The 27,369-nt window shown below is 42.1% G+C and overlaps 1 protein-coding gene across 1 annotated transcript in view; it reads right to left on the reverse strand.

The window, feature by feature from the left end:
* Positions 1 to 1,615: 1,615 nt before the first annotated feature.
* Positions 1,616 to 27,369, reverse strand: part of tmem132e (transmembrane protein 132E) — a 77,649-nt gene continuing 51,895 nt past the window's right edge. The window contains exons 5-9 of the mRNA XM_084698776.1: positions 25,936 to 26,079; positions 21,226 to 21,431; positions 18,540 to 18,819; positions 9,514 to 9,708; positions 1,616 to 5,440 (exon numbers count right to left, since the gene is read on the reverse strand). Coding sequence (XP_084554902.1) covers positions 4,391 to 5,440; positions 9,514 to 9,708; positions 18,540 to 18,819; positions 21,226 to 21,431; positions 25,936 to 26,079 — 1,875 coding nt within the window. The 3' untranslated portion in view covers positions 1,616 to 4,390. The remainder of the gene's footprint in view (positions 5,441 to 9,513; positions 9,709 to 18,539; positions 18,820 to 21,225; positions 21,432 to 25,935; positions 26,080 to 27,369) is intronic.

A 27,369-nucleotide genomic window follows, 5' to 3' on the forward strand; every position in this document is an offset into this window, starting at 1 on the left:
TCTGGTCTTTGTGCTTCAATTATAAGAAGATATCCACACATCTCCACATCTACATCAAAAGCTCTTCATCACCGTCTGCACCGTATATACCACAGTTTGAGTTTACCCCATTTACCCGTAATAACTTAATTTAATGGTAGATACTACTTAGGTAAATGTCCTGACTTGATTGAACGGTTCAATTTTCTTCTCACAAAATAACATGAAAAACGTAACAATGCTTTCAGCTCTACTACATAACACAAATAACCCCCCCAAAAAACTGTTGCAATCTGTTTATAAGCAACAGTTCAAACATATATTGCTGCATTTATCAATTTGCTTTATTATTCTGACTGATTATGTACACTTGGCTGTATGCCATGGTATGAGCCAGCAGTTCCAGCAGTTTTTATCATAATTCTGTATCTACAGTAATGCTCATTACATAATCCTACTGCAATGCAGTGGCAATTTAACCTTCCCTGCAAATCAAACTACATTCTGGCATAGGTGTGATTTCCCATAGGTGGGACTGAGAGCCCTTTTCTACCCATCACATCAGCAAGGTAAAGGTATTCAACCATGTTAGCAGAAATAACCTTTCCCGAACTGCTCCAGACTCTTTGTCTGATATTTCCATTATTTTGTGGTTGTTCTTGTATATCCAGCATAACATTCAAATGGATAAGCAGATCAATTTTATTATTTATACAGTCTGTGTGCACATGTAAATGCATTATTTGGAATGGTCAATATTTTTGGCAGTCTCTCTCGTGATTATTTTATGAACTATTTCCTTCAAAAGACATACATCTGCCTACCATTTATTTGGCCATTTCACAGGACAGTATTGAATGATTGCATTAACAGTAGTGACATCCATTCTCTCCAAAAGTCTGGTTTTGAAACATCTAGTTCAGACACTACATCACCATCACCATACATGTCAATGTTAACTTAGCAAATTCACTACATTGAGCCACTATCAGCTCAATTCACTTCATGATCCATTTGAATAAATTTGTACTCAGTTTTTGGCTTCACTGGTACCAATAAATCTCAAAAGTACCTTGAAGGTTTTAAGGTCAATGAGCCCACAGAAACAGTTGCAGGACTTGTACACCACCTCAAGAATAATTACAGCAGGCTTTATAGCTGATTCTGGAATCCAGAAGTGGACAGAACATTCAACCTCAAAGAAAAGTTGTTCCCTGGTCCTTGCTAAGCTCATGTATCGACTTAAGTACAGAGAAGAAGTGTGTGTTCCCCACTCAAAGCTTCAACTGTAGTTGTTTTTCAACTGACAACACTTTACATTGCCAGTACTATACCAGATATTCACATTTATTGATAAATTACACAATTGCTTGTACTGCTGCTTCTCTATATGACAAATGGTAAATGTTGTTTTAAATCAATTATTTACAGTAGGAGCATCCAAAAATTGCTATTGCTACCCAGGTGTTGGGTCACAGAATTGATTGAAAAACTACCATTTTGATCTTCTGACAACATTTTATGTTTAATTGCACAACCATTTCAAATAATTATTTATTTGTTGAGTTTGCGACATGAAGCATTCCTGTCAATCCCAACAGTGCATTTTAGAGAAAAATTATGAGTGGAAAAGACAAATAGTTGATGTATTGTATTTTATCTTTAGTACTTTACATGTAAGGGATAGGGAAATACAAGCGTTTTGCTTTTTTCAGGAGAATACAGGAAATTGAACAGTGCTCTGTACATTAACATATTGTCATCAGTGTAGTGGCAGCCTTGCACAGCCAACAGTCCAGCTTTTCTATTGGCCTTCACAGGGGTACACTTTTAAGTATTCAACAACATGTTATGAGGAGGTCAAGTCTCTAGTAGCAGCTTGAAGAAAACACAGAATGTCCAGTATGCACACCTTCACCAAAGTCACATTACAAAAAAAAATGCATTTACATATATTTACATGAGGGAAGAAAAGTATAAAATTATGCGAACCATAAAATGTTTTGAAGACATGGTTATGAGTGATATTTTGAAGACAAAATCAACTTGGATAGTCCATATATCACCCAAATATCATAAAAAGCTGCTATTAGAAACTCCACCCACTACTGTTAAGCAGTGGCACCAATTTAAGTGGACCACGGTAGTACCTGTTGTACAAGAGAAGAAATACCAATTTGGTGATCAAAGTACAGTTGAGAATCATACATTCATCCTGAGACACCATCAGTTGAAATGTGAGTTTAAACTTTGGGTCTTAAAGAAAATATTTGTCAGAACTGTTAATAACCTCAATCCTATTGTAATATAAAGATTGAGGTGAGGGCTTGGATTGTCCCATTTATGATTTTCAAGATTGTGTCCATAAATATTTGACAACAGTGTAATGGGGTATAGTTACTGTATAAAATAAAAATGCATACATGGTGTGCAGTAAATCAATTTCATAATGAGATGAAAGGAACTAAATGCCAGGTATGTAAGATACTGTAGGGGTAGGGGTGAAATATCTGTCACTGTGTATTTGGACATAATCTTTGTTACCAAAACAATTAAATCCAAGCCCATGTAGTATAAAAACAAAAGGGAATTGTAATTTTCATCCTGGATGTTATTATTCACTCCTGAAAATAGTAGAGCAAAACCTTAGAATAATGGTCTTTGTTCAGTGCTTTATAAACACAACACACTAATAAACCTTTCTACACACCCTCAACTACAAATGGCATCAGTTTGCTTTAAGCCTCTTTGTAATACTTTTAATTTGTGCAGCTTCACTAACCAAAACTTGTATCATTTCTCCTTTCTTTTTTTTTTTTACAAACTAGTCCTGAGAAACATAAAACGTTTGCATGGTCACACCTCCATTGCAATGGCATTCACATTTGTACGTCTATCTGTAATGGTTTAAACCAGTTACTGTACAATGCAGCCTCTGGTCTTATCAACCACGTATCTATCAGGCCAACAGCTATGGCTATGTTGAATTAAAATATAATGTTTATTTGACTTAACTGGGGGGGAAAACACATTTAAAAGTGACTTCATATAAAATAAATGGTGCGGGATCAAAATCATGACGACATTGAGGTGACCATGAAACAAATGAATGGAGGGGTAGTCTTATTGGTGGGAAGAGTTCCTTTTCTTTTTATGTTTTATTCATCAGGTCTTGGTATACAATGGGACAGTATCAGTAAAAACTGCAAAGGAACTCTATAAATACAGTTGGCAACATCCCAATACTCAACAGCTTTTCCTCCACCGTAGCAGTGTGAATAACTGGCGTTTTAAGTGAGCGTCAGTTTGACACGGTATGTACATAATAGGAAGGGTGTTAGGGCAGGTCTGACACTGCATGCATGGAATGCATGGTAACATATGTCCTTTAGTATTGTCTATGTTTGATTAGATAAGAATTACAATACAAACACTTACAAATTTGGAAATAAAATAGCTGATTGTGCCGCGGTATCTCCTTTCATGCAACAATGTTAGAGATCTTCAAACTTCACAATATACAAACTCTTGTCTTCTTTTGATGTAACTTGACCTTTGACCAGTTTGATCATTTTTTAATTGTTGCCCTCTGCACTGCCATTAATCAAAGTGTTTGCATGGTATTTAGTATTAACCAGTAAAATCCAATCGATAAGGCATTAGACTTGATCAGGGCAAGTCTGAACCAGTTGTAGGGTACTGACTTTGAGAAATGTAGTAACATTTTCTGTTGACCTTGAATTAAAATGATAGAATGTAGTGCACCAAGAAGAACCACGATGAAGATTTTGCCATCAAAGAATGATTCCCTAGCCTGGCCAAAAAGAAAATACAAAATGAATCCCAAACATGACATGGTTCTTAATGAGAGTCTTTGACATTTGTGTGTCCATCATGTTGTCTATGATAAAACCATGGTTCTCACCAATGTTTCTTTGAAATGGTAATCTGCATATCAAAGGCCTCTTTGCTGGGGAAGGTACTTGAAGATTTGATAACCAACAAACACATAGCCAATACCCAACCCACCGCACTGAAAACACTCCTTTCTATATCAGGCTTGCAACTAAGCCCCCTAATGGGAAAGCTGGAACACTTTTCAAATCCATCTGCAGTAGTAGTGCTTGCTTATTTGTTCTTCCCATTGAGGGTTCACTCCCCTCCCGGCATGGAAGGGACATGCATACAAAGCCATTTTTGCTAGCGATTTAAATCCTCTAGTCCAGTCTTTGGCTTTCCACAAGTTTATTTCAAAAGGTTTACAGGAAACAGCACTGTGCAAAGAATGAAAGAAAAATGAACCCAAAAGTTGGCCTTGGTTTGTTTGTGAAAAGTTATCTTCCTCTAAAGTGAAAAATATAAAGGATAAGTCTTTTTAGAAAGCGCTGAGGGATACCCCAGGGCGCCCCCTTCAGGCTATTTCTTTTATTCTGCGCATGTAATCGTGCAGTTCCTCTGGGTCTTGGAAACCCATGTCCTGGCACACCCACTGAATGTTCTCTTCATCTGTTATGGGGATCGAGTTGTAGGGCATGTCCTCTGTGGGGAGGGTGGTAAATGTGGTGAACTTAACCCTCTTGCGCTTGGAGGTGGGCGAGTTTGCCTCTTCTCCGTGCTCCTTCGTGGAGCCCCCAGAGCTGCCGTCGCCCCGGCCATGCACCTGGCTCTGAACACTGGTCTGGGAGCTGCCACTGCTGTGGTGATCACCGTGACAACAAGTCTGTACTCCCTCAAGAGCATTACTGGGGCTCTCCACCTGCTGGGGTGAAAGGTCACTCTGGGCTCTCAGTGGCTGTCCGTTACCCAGAAACACCCAGTGGTGTGAGTGATCCATGTTGGCCTGGCCCTCGGGGGGGATCCTCTTGTGGCGGTATTTCAAGACGAACACAATACAGTTGATGAGGAACACCAGAATGGCTAAGCAAAACACCCCAAGAAGGGCGTACATGCCGATCTCCAAGTCCGTCATACTGCGAGGCGAGTGGATAAAGTCATCATCCTCCTCCTCCTCCCCCTCCGTGGGCCTTTCCTGGTTGCTGATGGTGGGGAAGTTGGTGTAATCTATGGGTACGCTTGCCGGCTGCTCAAAGCCTCCACCACCGACGTTGGAATCAACAACCAGCGGCCGCCTGGTGACAGGAGCCGGTTCCGTCTCAGTCTCTTCCTCTGAGTCTTCCTCAGGGCCAAAGCGGACTTTGACGTACACTGGGGCGGCAGCGATGACGCTCTTGCGCTTGGTCTTTTGGCACATCTCGCAGATGGTCATCTCCACACGCACCATCTCCCCGGACCCCTCGCCCTCGGCCACCACCACAGGCCAGCGCTGTTGGGACTCCTGGGAAACACTGACCACCTTGTCGTCCTGTGTGGAAGCGTTCAGGTTGTAGTCCTTGGGGTCGAAGAAGGTCAGAGGGGAGGCAGTGCTGTCACTGTAGTACAGCCAGATGGACAAGCTGGACTCCTGAAAACAAGGAAAACAAGTACATAATTAGAAAAGATAGGGTTACTGAGGTATCAGTATATCAGTTTGATGGATAAGGGTGCACATATAGACAGTAAGAGCTAGAACCTACGTCGCATTTTCCAAAAATGACTACATTTGTATGATTTATCCTAATTTGTATGATTTCCAGTGGTGAAATCAACTCCCCACCTCCATCAGAGACACAGACTGTCTCTCCCCCTTCGACAGAAGGCTCAAGACGCACTTGTTCTGGGAGTACAACGCTACTTAGGAATGGTTTGCTGAACCCAATGCTAGTTTCCTCAAGGATCACAATGACTCTTGCTTAGAGACTTGTCGCTCTTGTTGGTTAGTGGTAGCTGATTTAAACTGTTGTATTTGCTGCGAAATATTCTATTTTAGTTATCTTATTTTTATTTTATTTTACTGTTGCTTGCTTTTCTACAGGTACACTTGCACTAAGAGATTCATGTTGTTTAATTGTAACTTGCTACATGCTCTTATGGTTTTTCCCTTTGGCACTTTTTGACATGTTTTGGTTGTTCACAATGTGTGCTTCTTGTTTTGGCTCCCCGCAATGCTTTGGGGCTATCTTGTTGTTATTATCAGTGACCTATGCACTTTGTAAAGCTCTCTCTTGGAAGTCACTTTGGATAAAAGCTAAATGAATACATGTAAATGTAAAGGATATTTGTATTGTAGGGATTGTATATTGTTACTGTAATAGTTCCGTTGCTGTATATTTTTATTGTTATAGTTTACTAGTTGGAGACAACGGGGGGCTGGTTGTTTTCATCCTTATTCGTATAAATATAACCTATTTTAGAGTTGTTTCCCCCGGAACAGATTTCATGTTCCAACCAAGGGGGGCTGTCGCTGTCTTGGTGTGTGGGGCTGCATCAAATACCCTCTTAGCTTTGTTAAATTGCTGCACTAGTCCACACTTGACCGGTGGGGATCTCATTCTATTACGACTGTAACTGTTAGCTGCTCCTGGCATTCTCTAATCCCTGTTCTCCTCTCTGTCCCCCCCCCCCACATCCCTTGAGGTATGGGGGGTCTGAGCTGTCAGGACCTGCCTGGTCGTCGGTCTACCAACGCTGGACCAGGTCGTCAACCGGAAACCAGCCTCCATGACGGCCAACAGCGAGTTTCCAGGTCCCATCCAACGTCTATAAAGCCGAACAATGGATTTTTGGTGTTTCAAAACCCATTGACATTGTATGACTATGTTTAGCTTGTGTTCTGCTCCTCTCTCTTACCAACCGTCTCTGGAGGAGGGGATCCCTCTCTGAATTGCTCCTCCCAAGGTTTCTACCATTTTTTCTCCCGTTGGGAGTTTTTCCTTGTCTTCCTTGAGGGTTTAGGTTGGTTGAGGGGCAGTTCTATGGGCGTATGTGAAGCCCTCTGTGACATGCTTGCGTGTAAAAAGGGCTATACAAATACATTTTATTTGATATTTTAACGGCGCTAACAAGTTTTTCATGATCCTCTGTATGATGCAAGTATCTGTGCCAAATTCATCCTCTCCAGCTCTCTCCAATCCAATTTTTTTAACATCGACATAACACATGCCTTGGCTTTTGCGCACACGAACACACAAAGTGTGATACAGTTCCTTCCGGAAAGAGGAGAAAGACAGAGGGAAGGGGGTAGGCGGTTATCCTCCAGGCAACAACAAACAAACAAGCTGAGCTGCATGACCAATATGACAGCTTGCTGACAACTTTGTCTGGCCTTCACAGTAATGGCAATGCTTGTGACTGTGTAACGGCCATACTGTAAGAAGCCTGCTTTTTGACAATGTCCCTCCTTTAGACTACCTGCTGAAACAACAGCTTGAGCCTGTTAAAATGATTGGAAAGAGGGGGGGGGGGGTACAACAAATATACTGTATGAAATACAATATAGATAGTTATGAAATACTTACTCACTAACCCTTAAACAAAAATGTGGTTTTACATTCTGGGGGAAAGGTACAGTACAGTAATGGACTCAATTCTGTCCAGAACGGCTCCCTTAAACAAATGGATGGCTGGGAGGGAAGTAAACTTCAAGGTTGCTATGACATTCATGTTGAAGGCCGGGCCTCAATCATCTCCACTTCTCAGTGGAAGGAAATCTTTGATATAGATGCTTTTAATAATGCAGTGAATCTAGTCCCCTATCTCTTTGGAACCAAATTAGTACACTGGTGCTCACATCTAACCCCGCCACCACACCCACAAGGTGTGTCAGGACATTAGAAAGGGAGTAGCTGGGGGATAACTGGGCTAACTTCTCTGTCCGAGGAACAGATTTACGGAAATCACTCTTAAGTTCGAGAATTGCTGACTCATGGAAGTAAGGATTCAGGCAACCATTGTGTGAAAAGTTTTTGTTCTACGCATTTCTGCTCAACCACACAGCCGGCTGGATGATCAGGCATGACCGAAAGCAACATCAATTAATCAAATGCGAACACCCTATAAAAACCGATATGGACGGACTGCCTGATACAAAGAGACCTTGCTTGTCCATTGTCCTCCGTTCATGGTTTATGGCTTTCATTTGTTTATAGAGTGAGGGGAACGTTCTGCAGACGGAGGTGGAGGTTTTTACTGTGAAACAGAATCAAATGCTGTGAAATAGCCTGATCACCCCTCAGAGAGTCCTGCCCGACCGGTGGATTGGCCGCCTTTTACGGCCCAGGCCTCAAAGTGCACTAAAGACAATACATTACCTAAATTAAATTTTAAGGTGGTCAGGCACAGGAAGGCTAGATAAATTGGAATTTAATGCCAGCTTATTCTGACTGAACCTCGGTTCCGGTTGCCGTTTTGGATTTTGGATTGAGGTGCAGAGAGCTGGAACAAAGCGAGCTCCCCAATGGGGTATTGGGCAGTGACTGTCAAGCTTGCTGGTGGGGAATGAACATAGGGCAGACACTTCCACAGCCACACCAACATTCTCCAGTCACACAATGTGATCACGCCTCCCTATGAAAGTGGAACACTGCAGCCAATTAATTGTTTCGGGTGGATTACAAAAGCCAAATTCCCTTGTTGCCGCCGCCGAAGTACGGCCACTGAGAGAGACCCTGTGCTTCTCTGACGCTTATTAAACAAGATGTCTCTTAGCTGGTTTGTGTGTGATGTTCCCTGGGAGCTGGGTTTCATAAATCAGACAATGTTGGTCCAGTCCTGCATTGGTGAAGAGCTGTTTGGGTGTGCTGCGGTAATGAGGCAAATGGACTAATGAGCACTTCAAGCGTCAACAGTTTGTCTTGTTTGTGTGTGATGACATAAAAATTCATAAGCTGCTTCTCCCTAACAGATTTTTTCTCTTGTAACATTTTAAGATTGATACAAGGTCTCATATAGGGAAGGCATGCAGTTTCCCAGACTTCTCACAGAGGTTCTCTACAGAAGCACACTCCTATTGGAAAATACATTTGTTAGGTCACGTTTGTCAACTTACTAGTCAAGTAAGTTCTCAAAAGGGCACCAATTTCAAAAAATACATTTGTACTCCCAACTGAGAGCACACCACATTTTATTCCTCATTGAACATGAGTATTTCTGGTCATGTGCTCTGAAAAAATACGTTTTTCAAATGTTCTGAATTTGTGGTTGTTCTCAGTGCTTAAAGTAATTTTTGACTGCAGGGAAAAGTACACAAAACATCCAGTACTATTCTCACTCTACAAGTGCCCACCCAGGAACTTCGTAAATGATTGCCCTTGCTAAACAACTGTGTTCACTCAGTGCAAACCAACAGTTTACCAGTGCAATAAATGAAAAGGAAAAAAATTGATAATAGCCCTTTGTATTTCGTTCCTTGTAGATAATTTTCCATATCAGTACAGAATTTAATTACGCTAACATACAAACACATATTATGTGTTAATACTTATTATAAAATAGTGTTCGTATGTTAGCGTATAGGAGGGTCTGCGCATGTATGCTGTGACAGTAGCAACCACCTCAACAGGGTAGAACTACAGGCCAATACTGGTCATCCAGAGTCACACCAGCAAGGCATTTATTACATCCATTCATCCTGATAAGTGTCCCTGGGTGTACCCTTACCTGCTTTGGTGCGGTGAGTGTCTGCAGGCCAGTTGCCTTAGCGACCATTGTGTGACTGTTCCCAGGGCTGGGCTGAAGCACCAGCGCCAGGCTGGAGATGGCATGGACGCGCAGCTCCTGGATGGACACCTTCTCGTCAGTGACGGAGAAGCTAGTCTCGCCCAGCACTACCTCCACGGCCAGTGGAGACTCCACCTGTGAGGGGGAGGGGGGAGCATTCAGACCCTATGCGTTTATGCGTGTTTGTTTATGCATGTATCTGTGTCCATCTGTCACCCAGTAAACTTGCTTACTTGAGGGACTATACAGAATGTGAGTGTGTTAGAGATGTGAAAATGTGATTCCACTCCCCACCCTGCCCCACAAGAAGCTCTTTGGTAATTATAGACATCCACAGCTTTGCACCTGTTATGATCTGTACACCCTATTTTCAAAGGTGCACTTTTATACCTTGGAATCATGGCACTGAATGCTGACTCGCCCTTCACTACTACCCTATGTACTCACACTTTAAGTCGGGCTGTGTTCTCCCATTCCTCACATCTATAAAGTCTGACAGTCTGGAACGTGTCAAGATATGCAAGAAGCTCTCTTTCAGATTAGCTGACAGGTTTGGCATCAAAGGAAGGTGTTTTTTTGTGGGGACTTTTTCCTCATTACCGCAATTGCTTGTTCACCCACAGACATCATTAGTTATCTAAATATTGCCCTTGTCCTTATCCGAATTTGGCTTTGTCATTGCTGTTGGAGAAGAGCTACAGTAATACTAAATCAACTGATCATAGTGGGCATCGGCATCCTCACACTTTTTCAATATTTTGTGGTAATTAAAATCTCAGCCCCAACCACCCCCCCCCCACACACACACACACAACTGCTATATTTCTCGAAATGTTTGCTCTATGGCTCCCTGTTCATTTTCTACCTCCCTTTCTCCTCTTTTCCTCAGACCATTTAGAATCAGACAACTTCACTCTATTCACCCTCTCTCTCTTTTGCACTCACCCTTTCTCTATTTCTCTCTCTCTTCCTTTATTTTTCCTCATCAGGAAATCATACATATAAATGACATGACTTGAGGACGCTATGAGGAAAAGGAGGGACATATCCAACAAAAAATGATACCCAGCCTAGCAGAAAGTTTTCTACGATGGTTTTGCTTGACATCATGAGCAAGATACATAGAAGGACAGGATGAGAGCGAAGGAGAGGGTAAATACATTTATATTTATTCATTTAGCAGACGCTTTTATCCAAAGCGACTTCCAAGAGAGAGCTTTACAAAGTGCATAGGTCACTGATAATAACTACAACTAGAGAGGGTACAATTTCTGGGGAAATTGTAGGGTGTGCTTGCTTGCGTTGGTTGCAGGGGTCCGTATTTAAATTACATTTTACAACTGATATTTCTGTATACTTTATCTAAAAATGCATAGCCTACTTATTATTTATAAAGATTTCATAGATAGCCAAAGCTTTCATTAGCCCCCCCAAATGTTTTAAATGAAAAATACTTTTTACATTTTTTTTCTTTCATATTTTAAATTTTAATGTGTTAATTTCTCTCCCTAAAACCCACTAGAGGACACTATTTAAAAGGATATTTTCAAAAATGTCTTCTGGGGGCCCTAATTTTGCTGGGTCACAGCACAAATAATAGGTTTTATCTAGGGGCTTAGCACCCCCAAAAGTGGGAACCTAGATTCGCCCCTTCAACTCAAAATACTAACAGTGCGTTCACACCGCAGCGACGCGATGCGAGCAACAACATGTTTTCCATTCATTTTCTATGGAGCCAGGCGAATCGCTTGTGTGGTGCATTGTGGGTAGCAACGCAACGCGACAGAGTTGAGATTTTCTCAACTTTATGCAAATGAGGTGTGATTTTCGCTAGCAATGGCCAATCGGAGTGTTTTCTTGTTTCTCGTAACGTAGCAACCATGGTAAACATTTCAAGCTTTAAAGGTTTCAAGGTGGAGGAGAAACTAATCGTTTGTGTGGCTGCTTAAAAACACGCTCCCCCAAATGGAAAACGACATTACATTAACTCAAAAACACATTCAACGCTTCACATACACACTTCAGCGCTGATTGGATGCAGGAGGCTAACAAACAAGAAATAAGAAATTGATCAACAGAAGTACAAAATGACAGAGTTACGTGCATTAGGACATTTGTTTGGTTATCGAAGCATGTAGCATAGGCTACTTTTGCAAAAGCATAAATTGCGTGTTAAATGTAAACATCGATAGCCAAACAACTAGTCCAAGTAGGCTACTCTGTCAATATCATGAACTTTCAGAGTGACAATCAGAGTGACTCTGAATGACAATTCAGAGTCATGACACTATACTCTTTATTTTAATCAGGGTAATTCCTATGAAATAATCTTAGATATGCTGTTAACGTTTCACAATATTAAAATAAATACTATGCACACGCTAAAAACGCAATTGAAGGAAGCAGGACTTTTCAGAAGAAAAAACTAATTTTGTCCACAACTAGAACGAAATGCTAGCCTGGCTGCCAGCCCAACTTCTCCCTGCCCACAAAAAAAATTTGGTCGGGAAGTTGGGTCTGGAGGGTCTCGTATTGGGGAACAACTACAAAAAACCAGAATCTGGGCGTACCAATGAAATTGCCAGGGCAGGCTTTATACGATAATGGACAGATGATCAACAGTAACGTAATCACCCACGTCACAAAAGAGCGCTTAAGTTGAATTTGTTTTGAACAAACAACATATTACTTTGCTCTGATTGGTTGTAGGTCTATCCAATTGAGCGAAGAGGCATTTGTTTTCCAGGCTCGTTTGAAACACGCCCCGTAGTCAAAGCCCAAAGGAGAGTTCTCAGACTCATATTCTGACTAGAATTATGAGTATGACAACGTCAGGCTAACGAAATGCCACAATGACAGAGTAACGTGGACCAGGATTGTTTGGCTATCGATTTTTACATTTAACACGCAATACTTTTGCATAAGTAGGCTATCCTACGATTTGCTACATTCTTCGATAGCCAAACAAATGGCATGGTGCACGTAACTCTGTCAGGCTATTGCATTTTGTACTTCTGTCGATCAATTTCTTATTTCTTGTTGGTTAGCCTACTGCATCCAATCAGCGCTGAAGTTTAATACCTACCCTTTCCGTTCAGAGTTAATGTAATGTGTTTTTGAGTTAATGTAATGTTGTTTTCCATTTGGGGGAGCGTGTTTTTGTATTGGGGAGAGTTGAACAAGTCATCCGATTTGGGGGGAGTTGACTCGTATTCGGGGGGGAGTGTTTTCATTTGGGGGATGCACTCATATTAGGGGGTGTGATTTGTACTTCAGGGCCACCGTAGTATGGTGATCAGCAACCTCATAGTTGAATTAAAACGAAAACGTTTGGCAGACCGGTGTAAAAATTGACCTAATCTGTATGACTCAAATGTCAATGTAAGTTTTTCCCTTCTCGTGATATTTTCAGGCATTTAGCCGACTCATATTGCATTCATTCATTAATAAAGAACCCCCTTTGAAGCTTATTTTAACAACAACGTTACCAGCAGTAATTATCTCATATGGAATCGCGATTCAATAGTAGGCCTACCATCTGCTAACTGAAAATATGCCCCCAAAAACGTAAATAAGCTTGACATTTATTTAGGGGAAGATCACTCATTCATAAAAATGTCAGTGGTAGCGATCATTGTCAGTAACAAGGCAAAATGCGATATAGCCCTGCTGTGTGCAGAAGCTGCCCCGGTAAATTGTAGGCTACTACCAGAGCCTGTTTAAGGAGAGCCTTGCCACTCCCTATTAAGCCCCATTGTACCGAATTTGGTTGCAGTTCCACCAGAGTTCCACTGGGGGTGATCGCGAGCGAGTGCATGTTAAATGGGAGTCTATGGAGCTAAACGGCTAAATTTGTCTCTTTTGCCTGATTGTCGTTGAGAAATCTCCGATTTGATTGTAGTTTTTGCATGTTCAACATGGATTATAGGTCGAAAGTTGAATGAACGAGTACTTATGTCCTTTTGATTTCTTACAGGGTGAGTCGTTGTTGCCTATAACACGCTAGCATTCTGCTAATGAATGCTGATTGGTTAGTGAAGGACTGATACGACCAGAGCTCTTGCTTGATGGCATCCGATGCGGAATCAGAATGTCAGAGCATTAGCAACATTAGCAAGCCAAAACTCTTTCTAGCATGTGTATTGACAAGAAGAGCCTAACCTGTCAGCTGTGTTGTCGATGCCCTGAGAGAAAAAAGTAAGTGACCAGAGCTTGCCGTAAAGCAGTAGCTCTGGTCGTACGATGTGTATGACGTCAATTACATTTTCAAAAGCTTTTTAGAACAGAAAGGCGACTTTAAAAAAAATCGAACAGCCAGCAGTGTGTATTTTTTTTGCCTCCCCTTTCGAATTCAGAATTCAAATTACTAGACAAAAAATTATATCCTGAGAAAAGTGGACTTTGAGGGGTATAGCTCCATAGACCTCCATTCATTCTGCACTCGCTCGTTAGCGCCGCCCTCACATGGAACTTCAACCAGTTCAGAACCCGGAAGTTTCCCGAGAGTGGCAGTTCTCTCTATATTAGACATTCTCTGCTACTACTACTACTACTAGACTGTCTTGGTAGCGATTGCGTTGGTTGAATTTGATTTAACTATACTTCCGTTGTACGGTCTAGGCTGAAATGAATTATTTTCATGAACAGATTGACAAAGTTTAGGCTGTGGCAATGGAGTTCAGGTTAGTAGTCACCAGTCAGATAGGTTCACCTATTGAAAGACTTTTGATTGAAGTAAGGGATAGTGTCGAACATGTGCCGCCGTTTGACATCCTACGAACTGTTAACAGCTGTGGAGATGTTTTTTTTAGCTAGTCTTCTAGACTAGGCTACAGTACAGCGTTGCAGTGAGCTACACTGGTTTGAAACCACAGGTAATGATAATTTCACCAACAAATAGTTTAGTTGCAATCTAATGTCGTAATAAATCCTACAACAAAAATGTGTGAGGAATGTTTATTTTAACGATCGAAAACAGATGCATCATTGACCGCAGTAGTATGTGTTGCCCGGGCAACAGAGGCTAATGTCATGATGCTAATGCTACAGTGAAATTGTAGACTAGCCTACCGTTTCCGAAAGTAGATGTACTTCCTTAATAATATTACCTTATATTGTACATTACACATCACAATTGTGTGTCATATCACAAAGTAAAATGAGCAAATAGTTATCACCCAGGCCTCTTTGCTTGTGGCGTTTCTGCAGCTGCCTTGCTGTAAAGAAGTTAGCCTAGCCATCTCCCAGAAGTTAACGATCGTTAACAGCTGTTAAACTAAATGTTCTGCTAGAGATAGTCACGCGAGTTTTCTTGACGTTAGTGGCGTCAGTGACTGTGGGTAGCAAGTTAGCCACCGTTAGCTTCACTTTTCGCCACAAAAACATAATTTCTACTAAACCGTGCAACGGAACGTAAATCCCAATACAAGCAACTCAATCGCTACCAAGACGAAACTTTTGACACTTAGGTTGCCTATGTAGTCCAAATATTGACAAAGTTTTAGGGGTGGGAAAATAAATAAATACAAATAATAATATGTGAGATAACAATGGTTGTGCCCTTGCCAAAGGCAAAGCACACCCAAAAAAGCCCCAAAAACATTGCGGGTAGCCAAAACATGAAACACATATTGTGAACAACAAAAATAAGTGCAAAGGGAAGAACCATAAGAGCATGTACCACTGGGGGGCCAGACAGGAGAAGAGCTTGTGTTGGGACCGGGCGGTCTGGAGCGGTGGGACCACCAGGCGTTTGTCTGAAGAAAATCGTAGGTGGCGGGTGGGGGTGTAAGGATGCAGGAGAGAGTTGATGTAGTCGGGTGCAGTCCCGTTCACTGCTCGGACGGTCAGTACCATGGTCTTGAATCTGATGCGGCCATGATGGGTAGCCAGTGGAGGGAGAGCGAAGTAACATAGGAGCGTCTGGGTAGATTGTAGACCAGGTGGGCCACTGTGTTCTGAATCCTCTGAAAAAGGCGGGTTGCGCATTCTGGGAGACCGGCGAGCAGCGAGTTGCAGTTCTCAAACATGGAGAGGACAAGTGCTTGGACTAGCATACAGTGAAATCGTATGATTATAAATGCTGATTATAAATGCTCTGTAGTCAAGATTCCCAGATGCATACTGTTTGATCAAATGAACTTATGTGCTTAAAGATGCTATAAAGTGGAATTGAAAATGAGTTTTAAGTTCATCACACCACAGAAGCATGTGTTGTTAACTACCCATCCAAACTCGAATGAAACAAATCAATTGCAGATATCAGATCAGACCTACCTGCAGTCTCTGAGTCTGAGGCCCTCATATGTACATTTGCAAATGTAGCGTTATCAGCGCCATGGCCAACCCGCAGATAGCGCACGCTGTGATACTTCAGTTTACGTTGTATTTACCTAACCTGCAGTTCATCCGACTATACCGTAAATTGCAAGCATTTAAACGCGGAATTGAATGGGCCTCCTGCTCTCTTTCTATCATGGATCGAAGTCCAACCAGCAAAGACAAAGATTTAGTGATAACGAAATTAATGTGCTTGTTCATGAGGTAACAGCGAATTTAAATATTATACCAAGGCCAGGGGCGAATCTAGGTTCCCACTTTTGGGGGGGCTAAGCCCCTTGATGAAAACTATTATTTTTCCTGTGACCCAGCAAAACTAGGGGGTCTGGGGGCATGTTCCCCCCAGAAGAATTTTTTGAAAATATTCTTTTAAATAGTGTCCTGTAGTGGGTTTTTGGGAGAGAAATTAACACATTTAGATTTTTAATATAAAGTTTTTTGAAAAATAAGTTTAATGATAAAAAATAAAAAAAAGATCCAGGTCAATAAATAATTAAAAGCAAAACCTATAAAACACATTTAACTTCACTTTATGCATCCCCTCCCATCTCTTTATGGGAAACTCTCACTTTTCCCTTGACCCTCCCATGAATGCAAATGCATGACACGGAAAAACACAATTTGCCATTTTCAGTTCCCGCAACAGGCAGTTTGCGCTTTTACCTCAGTGCGGCATGTTTGTACATACCTCGCCATGCTTTTACCTGCACGTTGCGATTCAAATACGGCTGAAATGGGTGCAACCGCGTTAGTACATGAGGCCCTGAGTGTTTGATGTGTTAATTACTTTGTCTTTGCATCATACCAGCTGAGTAACAGAATGCAACTGTCTGTGATCTGACGTAGATTGGTCGCTGTGACGTAGATAGGTTGGGTTTTTGCTCCGCCTATACAAAACCTGAGCTGAAAACGGGAGAGAAACTGTTCAACGGTCTAACTCCACATTGCAGTGCGACAAAGTATTCGCGCTTTGCACATGCTTTCAGGAACGCATTTGTATATGTATATAATGTACTGAGAGGCAAATCATGGAATCTGCTTTACAGCATCTTTAAGTGTTCCAGCTAATTGAACTCAACTTCTTTATAGTAAAAGAAATTTAACCCTGGGGTGGACAAAAGTATGGAACTGCATGACCTCTAAAGTTTATCAAAGCTGAATGATAGATCACCAGTAGAGCTGTTTACTCTGTTTTTCTTGGGGGCTTTTTACTCCTGTATCAAAAACAGCAATGGGGATATAAAAAGTGAGAGGGACAAATACATTTTTAAGAAAAGCCAAAGTTACTTTATTCAGGGACTGGTCAAATAAATTTGATCCCCTAAAACGGGTGGACCATGATTAAATTGGATGTAATTCCATTAGTCCTGGTTCATGATTAATGGATGTAAATACCCTTAAATGTAGAGAGTAGTACAAAGCATTTCTCCGTTATTGAATAGTGTTAATTTTCCAGTTTGGTCCTTGTCCCCTATAACAGTTTGGTCAAAAGATGAGTACTATTAGTGGACCTGAATGCTATGTTTCTAGATTATTTCATCCTCTTTAAGGCCATTAGTAGAAAACAAGGAGCTTCTATATTTAAGATAGAAGACAAAAAGATAAAGACAGAAAGAGAGAAGTGGAAACAATAAGAGTGTGAACTAATTGAGGGGCAAAAAGTAGTGTGTCATGTAAAAGAAACACCAAAAAGTATATGGATGTACTCAAACCTTTTATAGTGCCATATTTTCAGGCACAGGCAATCATTTGCTTTCAAGGAGGATAGGGTGGGAGACGTTTTTTTTCTGAAAAAGTACCTTTAGTCTATTCCTTTAATTGTTAATGGCCTTGCTGGTTTCCATTTAATTGGTAAACCTTTCCTTTTTGCATGTGTGTATTGAAATAAAGTACTTTTTTGGCAGCCCATACAAAAACGAGCACCTACAAAAGTCAAGACTATCAGATTAAATGGTGGCCAATTATCAAATTTCCTAAAGCACTCTGCTCCTATTAACTGATTGTCTTCCACAGGACATTCATTTAATTAAAAAAAAGGTCCCTACAACTCATTCATTTTCATGAATGAGCAAATTAATAAAATAATTTAGTTTGAGAGGATCGATGATTCAAATCGTGTAAGGGGCTGAATATCTCAATAGGTTGCACAGAAGTGCAAGACATTTTCTAGGACCAGGCAAGTCCGGCAGTCTCTCTGCCCAGTACAACATTCCGCGAGCTAGAGATCTTTTAATTGCTTTCAGTCCTCAATAATTTGAGTTTTCTAGACCATCAATCATGCAAGTTAGAGGCAGGAGGCTGCACAGTGGTACATTAAGCTGCCACAGAGCATGTATAGCCTATGTCTATACAGATGAAGCCATGGTGAGTGGCTTCAAGGACAGAAGCAACAGTCAGATCTCATTTATCATTTCATCTCAAGTGTAAACGTAGCTTTCATTCCTCCTCCTCTTTTGCAAGTGTAAACCGTTGGGGAAAAGTATGACAGCTAGCTACCTTGTTCTCATCTGAGAGGCTATCCTCCATTATGGAACTGTGAGTAAAAAGGTTAGCAGTCAAGGGTGTCCATTTTCAAATGTTTACTTATTTTAAATTTTAAACAGAAAGGCAACTCCCGGGTGTTTTACCTTTAGCGTGGTGGAGCCCAGCTCTAGGCCCACCAGGACGGTGCGGTCCACTAACTCCGCTATCCGAGGGTCGGCCACCTTCAGGGAGTCCTGTACCAGGTCCGTTACATCTACTTGCCAGTCGGGCCCCAGCATGGTTATGACCTGGTCAGTCCCCTCAGTGGAGGTGGTGTGGAACTGGGTCAGCACCTTGACCTCGGCCCGCTGGAACTGCAGGGTACAGCCGCGACTCACACGCTTGTCATCGTCGTCGTCTTCCGTTTCGCTGTCCCGGGTGCTCCTGAGGGGAAAAGAAGAGAAGTAGAAAAGTAGTTGTCAACGTGATATACAGAGCCGATAAAGTAAGCTGTATTAATTATGTAATAAGTGTTTCCATACACATGTTTAATTTGTTCAGCCTCAGGCTGTAGTGTAGAGAAACCTGTCAAGTAATTAAAGTGACTGCTAAAACTCCCAAAAGTTTGAAGGCATAGCTGTTTGTATGCACAGACATGCACAAGTTGTTGTCTACTGTTAGAATTTAGATGCACTGTATACTGTAGATATAACATAAATACTTATATTTCTCAAAAAAGTTATTCTGAGCGCCTCCTTTTTTCTTCACTGCCTCTTATAATTACATTATCCATTATCACTTTGATATCACACATCAAAGCACTTCATAACAGGGTTAGGGTAGGTGTGCAAGACGTTCCAAATGTTAGACATCTGTTGATAGTTTCTGTTGTGACATGCCCTTTGCTAGGGACTACTCCGAAACCGGTGTTCAGGTAATCTGAAAAGCTTTGAACAAGCAAAGAAACCTGGACGTCCTCCATCCCCCAGGTGACTAACGTGTGTACTGAAATCTGACCAAGCTCAATCTGTTGCACCAGAAGATATGCACTGCCAAACCTCCAGCCCATCTTACCCCAGCCCCATCCTCCTTCCCTGCCAGTGTTTCTGACAAGCTGCTGGCTTTTTCTTAAATGCTATAAAGCCCTCCTTCCTTCCTTCCTTGGCTAATTAATATTTGCTTTGACTTATCCATCGGAGAACTTGAGATTCAGGGCCGTCGGTAGGGGCTGTCAGTAACTGACAAAGCATATCCCACCCATTGATTCCTGGAGATGAACAGAATATTAAGCAGTTCTGTCCCTGGGTTTGTTCCCCTAAAAGCCCCCCCCCTCCCCCCACACACACACCTTCTCAACCCTGTGGACACGTACCCCATCCAGTCTTATTCTGAGGTAATGCTAATGCATGTAAGGTTAAGAGGTGTTTTTCTGGTTCTTGTGTTTATAAGCTCCTTGGCCTCTGTGGCTGTGTGGAGGTGAGTCTCTTGGGTTAGGAGTCACGGAAGGTGAGGGCGCTACTTTCCCTCTCAAAGAGTTTTATGACATGCTGTCATAGACACAAGTCAGGGAGAGTTTGCCTCCATGTACCTGGAAACATTATGCGTGGTTTCATGTTTTTTCCCCTTTTTCTTTTTTCGCACTGGCTTGTCTGTTCCTATTAGGATCTTTGATTCTCCAGGCCTACCTGATTTCGCTTTGTTCCTGTTTAAGAACACAATTGGATTACACATTCAGTAAGCAATGCTGCGGCAATGTAGCAGAAGTACAATGTGGTTCAATAGAGCCAGCCACTGGATGAGCTTCTGGCTCTAAATATTTTGGACAAGGGATGGCAAACAAGGAAGGGATGGAGATAAAAAGAAAAAGAGAAAAGGGAAATGGGAACAGAGAAGAATAGAGAGACAGAGAGAAATGGACAAGATAGATAATGGAGTTATGTAATGAAACAGACATAAAATTGCTTCAAAATTAAAAGCGTGGCTTTGACTCTGCCTGTTGTTCAACGAAGAGGCAGAAAGTATCTCATGCGGTATGTAGGCCTAATGTTTTTTGACACTGTTCTGACATTCAGGCATCTAGCTAAGTGCTTCTTGTTTGCTAAAAAAGGTGGTCTGATGTTGCAGACAGTTCCTTCCATTCAAAACAAACACATCTGAAGAAACGCACAGTTCATCATGCAGTTCACATTCTCACGGTCTAGACGTTTTAATGACTAAAAGCTCAACATTTGTTTACTACCTGTCAGCTTGTGGATTAACACATGATCTTTATACTGAAGTTCTGTAAAATTAAGGACATTTTTATTTCATAACTTAAAACCATGTATTGGCTGGAAATTACAAGACCCAGCAGAGCACACAAACATACCACCTCCATTTTTTATCATTATATTGTGAAAAGGGGGTTGTTTTTTGCAGGCCTTTTGTGTTGATCAAAAGTTAAAACCAAAGATGGATTCTCCTAACAAATGTTTACTTGGCAGCATCAGTAGTAAGTACAACAAACACTTGGAACTGTAGAACGTGAAAGATGGCGACCCTTTCTGCACCTAACTACCATAGGTTCTCCTTACTAATATACCCAGACCTAAGTGTATCACCTAGTATTGCTACAATACCAAATGTCACTACTGGTTTATCACTATTGTACTACCAATCACTAATACAGTACAAACTAAACAACTAGTTTATCACCTTGCACTCATGTTGAACCACCTACCACTACAAATGTATCACCTAGTCCTGCTGTACCATCTAGCGCTACTAGTTTACCACCTAGCACTACTACTGTACCAACTAGCACTACTAGTTTACCACCAGGTACTACAACTGTACCATATAGAGTCCTACCTGCGGTCGGGCAGAATGGGTACCCTCCAGCCCTTGATGAAGCTCAGGTTGTTGTCGGACAGTTCCAGGTGGAGGGGCAGCTTGGGCACCCACACAGTCAGCTCCAGTGGAGAGCTCAGGTGCTCGTAGCTAAAGATGACTCTGGCATTCATTGAGCCCCGTGTCTCCTTGCCGTTGACAAAAACGTAGTCGCAATTCATGGACACCTGTGACAAAAAAGGTATTGAAACGTCAGCAGTCATATGATGATGGTGGAGTGGGTGACAGGGATTTGGGGTTTTGGGGTAGATACTGTACAGTGTCACCTGTTTATCTTGTTGTATTTTCTGTCCCTCACAGTTGAAGATGACTGGAGCAGTGATTTGCTTCTTTAGCTTTAAGAGTATTTTAAATGTGCTGTGTATTTTTAGGTTGCATTAATTTTTTTTTTTGGTTGATGTTCCAATATTATGCCACGAGGGGCTGTATTTTTGCAATTAGGAAGAGATCTGGAAACATACTGTAAACAACACAACTCTAATTTGCATCTCTCCTAGAGTGGAAGAACTGGCCTTGAGTGAAGGCAAAGCCTATTCTAAGCCTATAAACTGTGTCTCCCCCCTCCCCCAGCCATCACTGTTTTCACTATTAGGAATGTCCGCAATTATTTAGACACATGCAGTATGCTAACAGAAGCTTTCCAGCGACAGATAATTCATACAATGTGAATGCTTAATAAACCAAGGCGCACACAAGCTATTCTTGTTTACCTCCCTCACCCCCTCCCCTTAAGTAACAACAGCCACAGTTCACAAAAATACCACATATCCCATTTTATACTAAATTATTTACTGTAATTGATGTGTGTGTGTGCGGGGAGGAGGGGGGTTGCTTTTTAGGATACCATCGATGATTTATGTAGCAATGGGAGGCAGCTGACACTGTAATCAGAGAAGCTAATCTCCTGCAAATGGAGGTCGGGCTCGCCAGTTCTCTCAGGGCTGGGGATTCATCATAGCCTCAAAGAAGATATGGGTAATAAAATATCCCGTCCGCACAAGAACCCAGACAGGCCTATTCCGAAAAGGGAGCAATACACAAACTGTGCTGAAAGGCTCTTGGAAAAAGGAGGGTGCATACTTGGATCAAATACTATAGACCCCACACACAATACAGCAGTTTTTGAAAGGTCTTGATTTGATTAAACCAGAAACCTTTGTTTGATTGTAGTTTGGTAAGTAAACCAAGTGAAAGTTTTTGGTATACTGTATTTTAATCATGTGTATCCAAAATAAAGTGGAGGAAGGTAGTTGAGTCATGTCATCCGAAAAGTTCTGAGGGGTCCTATTGAATCTGTGACCTGGTAGGCTACCTGAATGTACCTGTCCTTCTCATGTACACACACCCACACCCACTAACACACCCACTTCTGCATCATGACACAACATACCAATCCGCACCTGTGTCCCCAGTATGGTAGCCACACTCTATGCTCCCTATGCCAACAACTGCCTGTATTTTACAGCCGTTCTTGTTAGCCTAGCTGGTTGTGTGGCTAAATGCGCTAACTCTGGCTCCAGCCTCACCTCCCGTGGCTGCAGCTAATTAACTTGGCTGTCTAATTGGGAGTCAAAAGCTGTTAACGACTACTGGCGTCAATGCCCAAGGGGCCCAGGGAAAGAGTTCTCACGCACAGAGATGCAAGACGCTGCCGGCCTGAGTGCTAATGCCACCGTTAATTTGCACTGTCATCCTCCATGAAGCTAGTAAATTGCTCGGGTAGGTCAGGGGCAAAGAGACAGCGAGGATCAACCCTATGGAGCATGTTCGGTATGGTGGAGTTGGGGTTGGAGCTTAGTTTTCCCTCAAAGCTGATGGAAAGCATGTGAAAGTCATTGTACACAGTTAACCCTCCAGAGGCCGGGGGGAAATCAGGATGGTACTACTTTGTTGACATTGTCTTCCAACAGGTGGCGTCATTGGTTTGTCATAGTGGTGCCATTGCCAAGTTAATGGGCCGCTTGGGTTTAATGCAACACACTGTAAATTCCCTCTTAGACAGCAGGCATGTGGAAACAGAAGGCTAGTAGGCTCCTGTATGTCTGCATAATGTTCACTGGACTGTCTCATTCATAAAAATCGAACAAGAACAATTAGTTTGTTGTACAATGATTAGTACACTGGATTTGGAGCCAGATGTCTTATAACCATCATGCCGAATAAGCGTTTGAAAAGCAGGAATTTTTCATGTGGACTTGTAAAGGAGAATAGGAGTCACTTGGGTGCATTATCCAACTGTCATCATCATCCTCGGGTCTGCTGTGGGCCTGGTGGTATCACCTGTTTCTTCCGGAGTTGAAGCAGATTGTAGTCCAACACTAAGTAAAGAATGCTGTCTCTGTGTTCGCTGTGTTCGTGTTGAGTGAGGTGTGACAAGATGGTGGGACGCTTCGAGGCCCTCATGACCGAGTCGCCACTGATCCGTTATCGACAACGACAAGGCGACCGCTTAATCCGTGTCATTTTAAATGTACCTCACCCTCTCTCTTTGTCGTGTGTTGATCTCCCTTCCACACTATAGCGCTTCTCTTCTTGGCGCGCCTCTCTCTGTGCCTAATGGTGGAGGTGTCAGATCGGTGTGTGTCTGCGACGCTGAGGATGGGGGGGGGGGGGGAGCAGCAGTTTTCTTTGGCCAGGCAAGATGACCACTTGCATGGAAGAGGGCTCTCCGATGCAGGCTCCCTCCTTATCTGTGTCCTCAGATGGGAGCTGTGACTCACACGCAGCCCAGGGAGTAAGGATCAGCTGGGTGAAGAGTCATGTCTTCTGCTCACTGACGAGGCCCCACAGGGTTCCAGCCGTCGCCTCACGCCCCAGTCCCTCGCTGCACACACACTGTCACTACCATGTCCCCCCATCCCCCTCCAAATAAAAACCTTGTCAGGGTAGAACCCAGATGCATTCTTTAATAACTATCCCTTTGCGGTTCCACACACACAAGCAAGAAATAGCTACACAAACAGAGCTACTGACGCATGCACCGACTGTCACACACATACAGTACAGCCTCCACATCATAGTCAAATGGGATTGGGTTTTCCGCCAGCGCTGACATATACCATGGCCTATTTGCTTAAAAAATAGGAAAAACAAACACACAACAAACAAATGATAGCAGCAAAGAAAATTGAAAGCAGCAACCAAAGTTTGAACAAAAAACAAAAACATTAAAAATGTTGTTTGCCATGTAAAACATAAACTGAATTACTTAATGGCCATTACTTAATTCCTACTATGGATATTACAGTATAAATGACATGGAAAGGCATTCTAAGGTATTTCAACCTACTAAGAGTATAGCGCTCAGTCCTGAATGTTCCACAAACATAACCCAATAAGAGTTTGGATAGCTTCTTGGAAAATACTGTCTGATCTGCATGACTGCTACAACTGCCATATGAATAATGAGGGGCCTGTTAAAATGTGAGGAAGAGAGCACAACCTTTGTTGCTTCATTCTTTATATTCTGTGCAGGGTTTTTTATTGAACTGTCAGAACTCATGTACATCTCCCCTTGAGGGGCTCATCTTGAATTAGCCTCTGAAGTTCAATGGCGGGGGCATCGAAGCAAACCCACTTCCCCCCCCCACCCCTAATGTCTTGCCTTAACAGAAGTGAGCAGTGACCATTTTAAAACCTTCTCACGCCAAAGAAAGTAATGATAAAATGTCAAACTTTTTATTTGCCCTCGGACATGTGGTTTTCCGCCAGGCGCAAAGACATGTCAATGTCAGAATATGAGAATAATGGAATCGGGTTTGCGTATATCTTGATTGAAGTGGATTTTCTCAGTCAGCAGACTGGAGTCCGGTCTGGTGCAGCAGTACATCAAGCTGCCTAACACCACTCTATGATCTGAATAGTCTGAACCTCTTGAATGATCCCAGTTCACACCAAGATAATTTTCAATATCTGCAAAGTACTTACATGCAACCCAGATATGACTAAAAAGTGATGTTTGTATCACGTTTCACAGTTCCCCACAGGTACTTTAATACAATCTTCTAAATACATGGTGGAGAGAATGGGCAACTAACTTGTATTCAATTTTGGAGGTTACAGCCTCCTTTATCCAGCCTTCAGCTATGAAATAGGATTTAGTTCTTGCTGCTCATGGGGGCCAGCTATCTAAATTTCAGTCTTTATTTAATCCACAAATGGGAGTTGATACTTTATTCTCCAGCCTGAGGTTCCCTGTGGGCTGGGGAGTTGTGTTTGTGATTCATCCTAGGACACTAGTGCTGTCTCCTTGCCTGCAGCCAGCTGGCTTGGCTAAGTGAATGAGCGTGGATGGCGGGACTTGCACCAGATAAGCAGACACCCCCCCCTTCCCCCTGTCTGGGGATGCTGTGACTGGACTAGCCCAGACAGCACTGGGGTAGTTAAAAAAATACATGTTATGGAGCTATTATGTTTTATTTTTTTCCATCCCTTTATTGATTTGGATGTACCGTGAGAGTTCGAACATTCATTGATTTATCCCCCGGAGTTTAGAGGCAATTGAATCAAGGGCACATATGGACAGACGTATAATGAGATTTTGATGCTTGCTTGATGGTATCTTGAAGCATAGTGGTGTGTCCATCAGGGTTTAAATTAGCCTATAGGGATGCCTGTTCAGACTCATTAAGACAAAATGGCATCTCTGATTGGAAATTGCTTTTACCGTACCTTCACAATGTCTTCATTGGAGGACTTGCACTCAACGAATGACGACACATCTGTGACAACCCCATTCATCTCTATGGAGACCACCTTGACTGGGATGGCCACGGTTCTTCCAGTCAGTATAGCGGTGTTAATGATCTCGGTGTCCTGGGGAGAGCAGGAAGACAAATATATCCGGTTACCCATTTCCCCATTAGTACAGTATAACTTGCTGCTTGGAACGAGAACATTTCACAGCATTACAAAAAGGAAGTCCACAGACTATGCCGGAAGCCATTCTCAGTGGTAGATCCGGTTAGATTTTGATGCTGCCCTTATGGGTTTTATCACATTCACTATTCATGTTCAAGTCTATAGATATTGAGCTGTCCTTAAACCACTCCATGAACACTGAAAAGAAAAAACAAAGGAAAAAACTGAGCAATGCACAAAAGCACATAATAAACATCAGTTTACCACACAAAACAGAACATTTATGTCTTTCCACCCTTCCAGCTGCATTTGTCTTAAATCAAGCTGGAATTGTCAGAGACAAAAGGCAAGATGTTTGCATTGAGAGGGTGACCGTATTAGCCTGGCTCTGCCCTCCTACATACTTCCGCTCAATTTGGATTTTGCTTCTGTACTATGTCTGGGATTTCCATGTGTGGAAGAAATTGAGATTTCCTGTGTGCTTACATTATTCACTAATCAAGAGAACTAGTCATTGGATACTAGTTTGTTCTCATGTAAGTATGTTCTCATGTAAGCTTGCTATTAATAACAGTAGATTGTGTCTATGTGTCAGGGTTAATAGATGTTTGAGATCAGGAGAAAGTACTGGCTAAATGGTCCTTGTCATGACTACAAGGAGAGCTCCAACTATGTGTTGGGAGCTGTGAATCTCTTTCTCTGAGACTGTTGTAACGTCATTTCTGCCTGACTGTCACTATCTATGTTTACATTCTTGTGCCCTATAAAAGATGGTCCTCTGTCCTTCAGAGCGGAGAGAGACTTGATTGAGACCTAAGCCTGGTGTTGTGTTGTCATTTATTGTCAGAGGTCTGGTTTTCTCTCCCAATCTGCAGATTGATAAAAACTTATTAAAATCCAGAACTCAACTGAACTTAGTCACTCCGTTTATGAAGAGACGGACAAAAAACTTTCTTCATCACATGCATCAGTCGGTTTTCAGAGAAAACATTTTTGTAGGTCCAATCAGCGAACAGAGGGAGTGGCTGAGAACGATGACGTTGATGTTGTATGCTAGTTTGAGTTGTAGTTCAGTCATGGCGGTGGAGAAAGATGCGAGCTAAGCTATTCTGTCCGTTGTGGCAAAGCTGCCGAATATCCATAAATTATCCATAAACCGGAGCAAGAACAATCCTTGCTGAGTTATGTTGGTGGCCATGATGTTGTGGCCCTCCTCCCCACAGGGTTTGGGAAAAGTTTGATTTT

This window comes from Hypomesus nipponensis, chromosome 5, assembly GCF_054491055.1.
Source record: "Hypomesus nipponensis isolate SF chromosome 5, ASM5449105v1, whole genome shotgun sequence".
NCBI lineage: Eukaryota > Metazoa > Chordata > Actinopteri > Osmeriformes > Osmeridae > Hypomesus > Hypomesus nipponensis.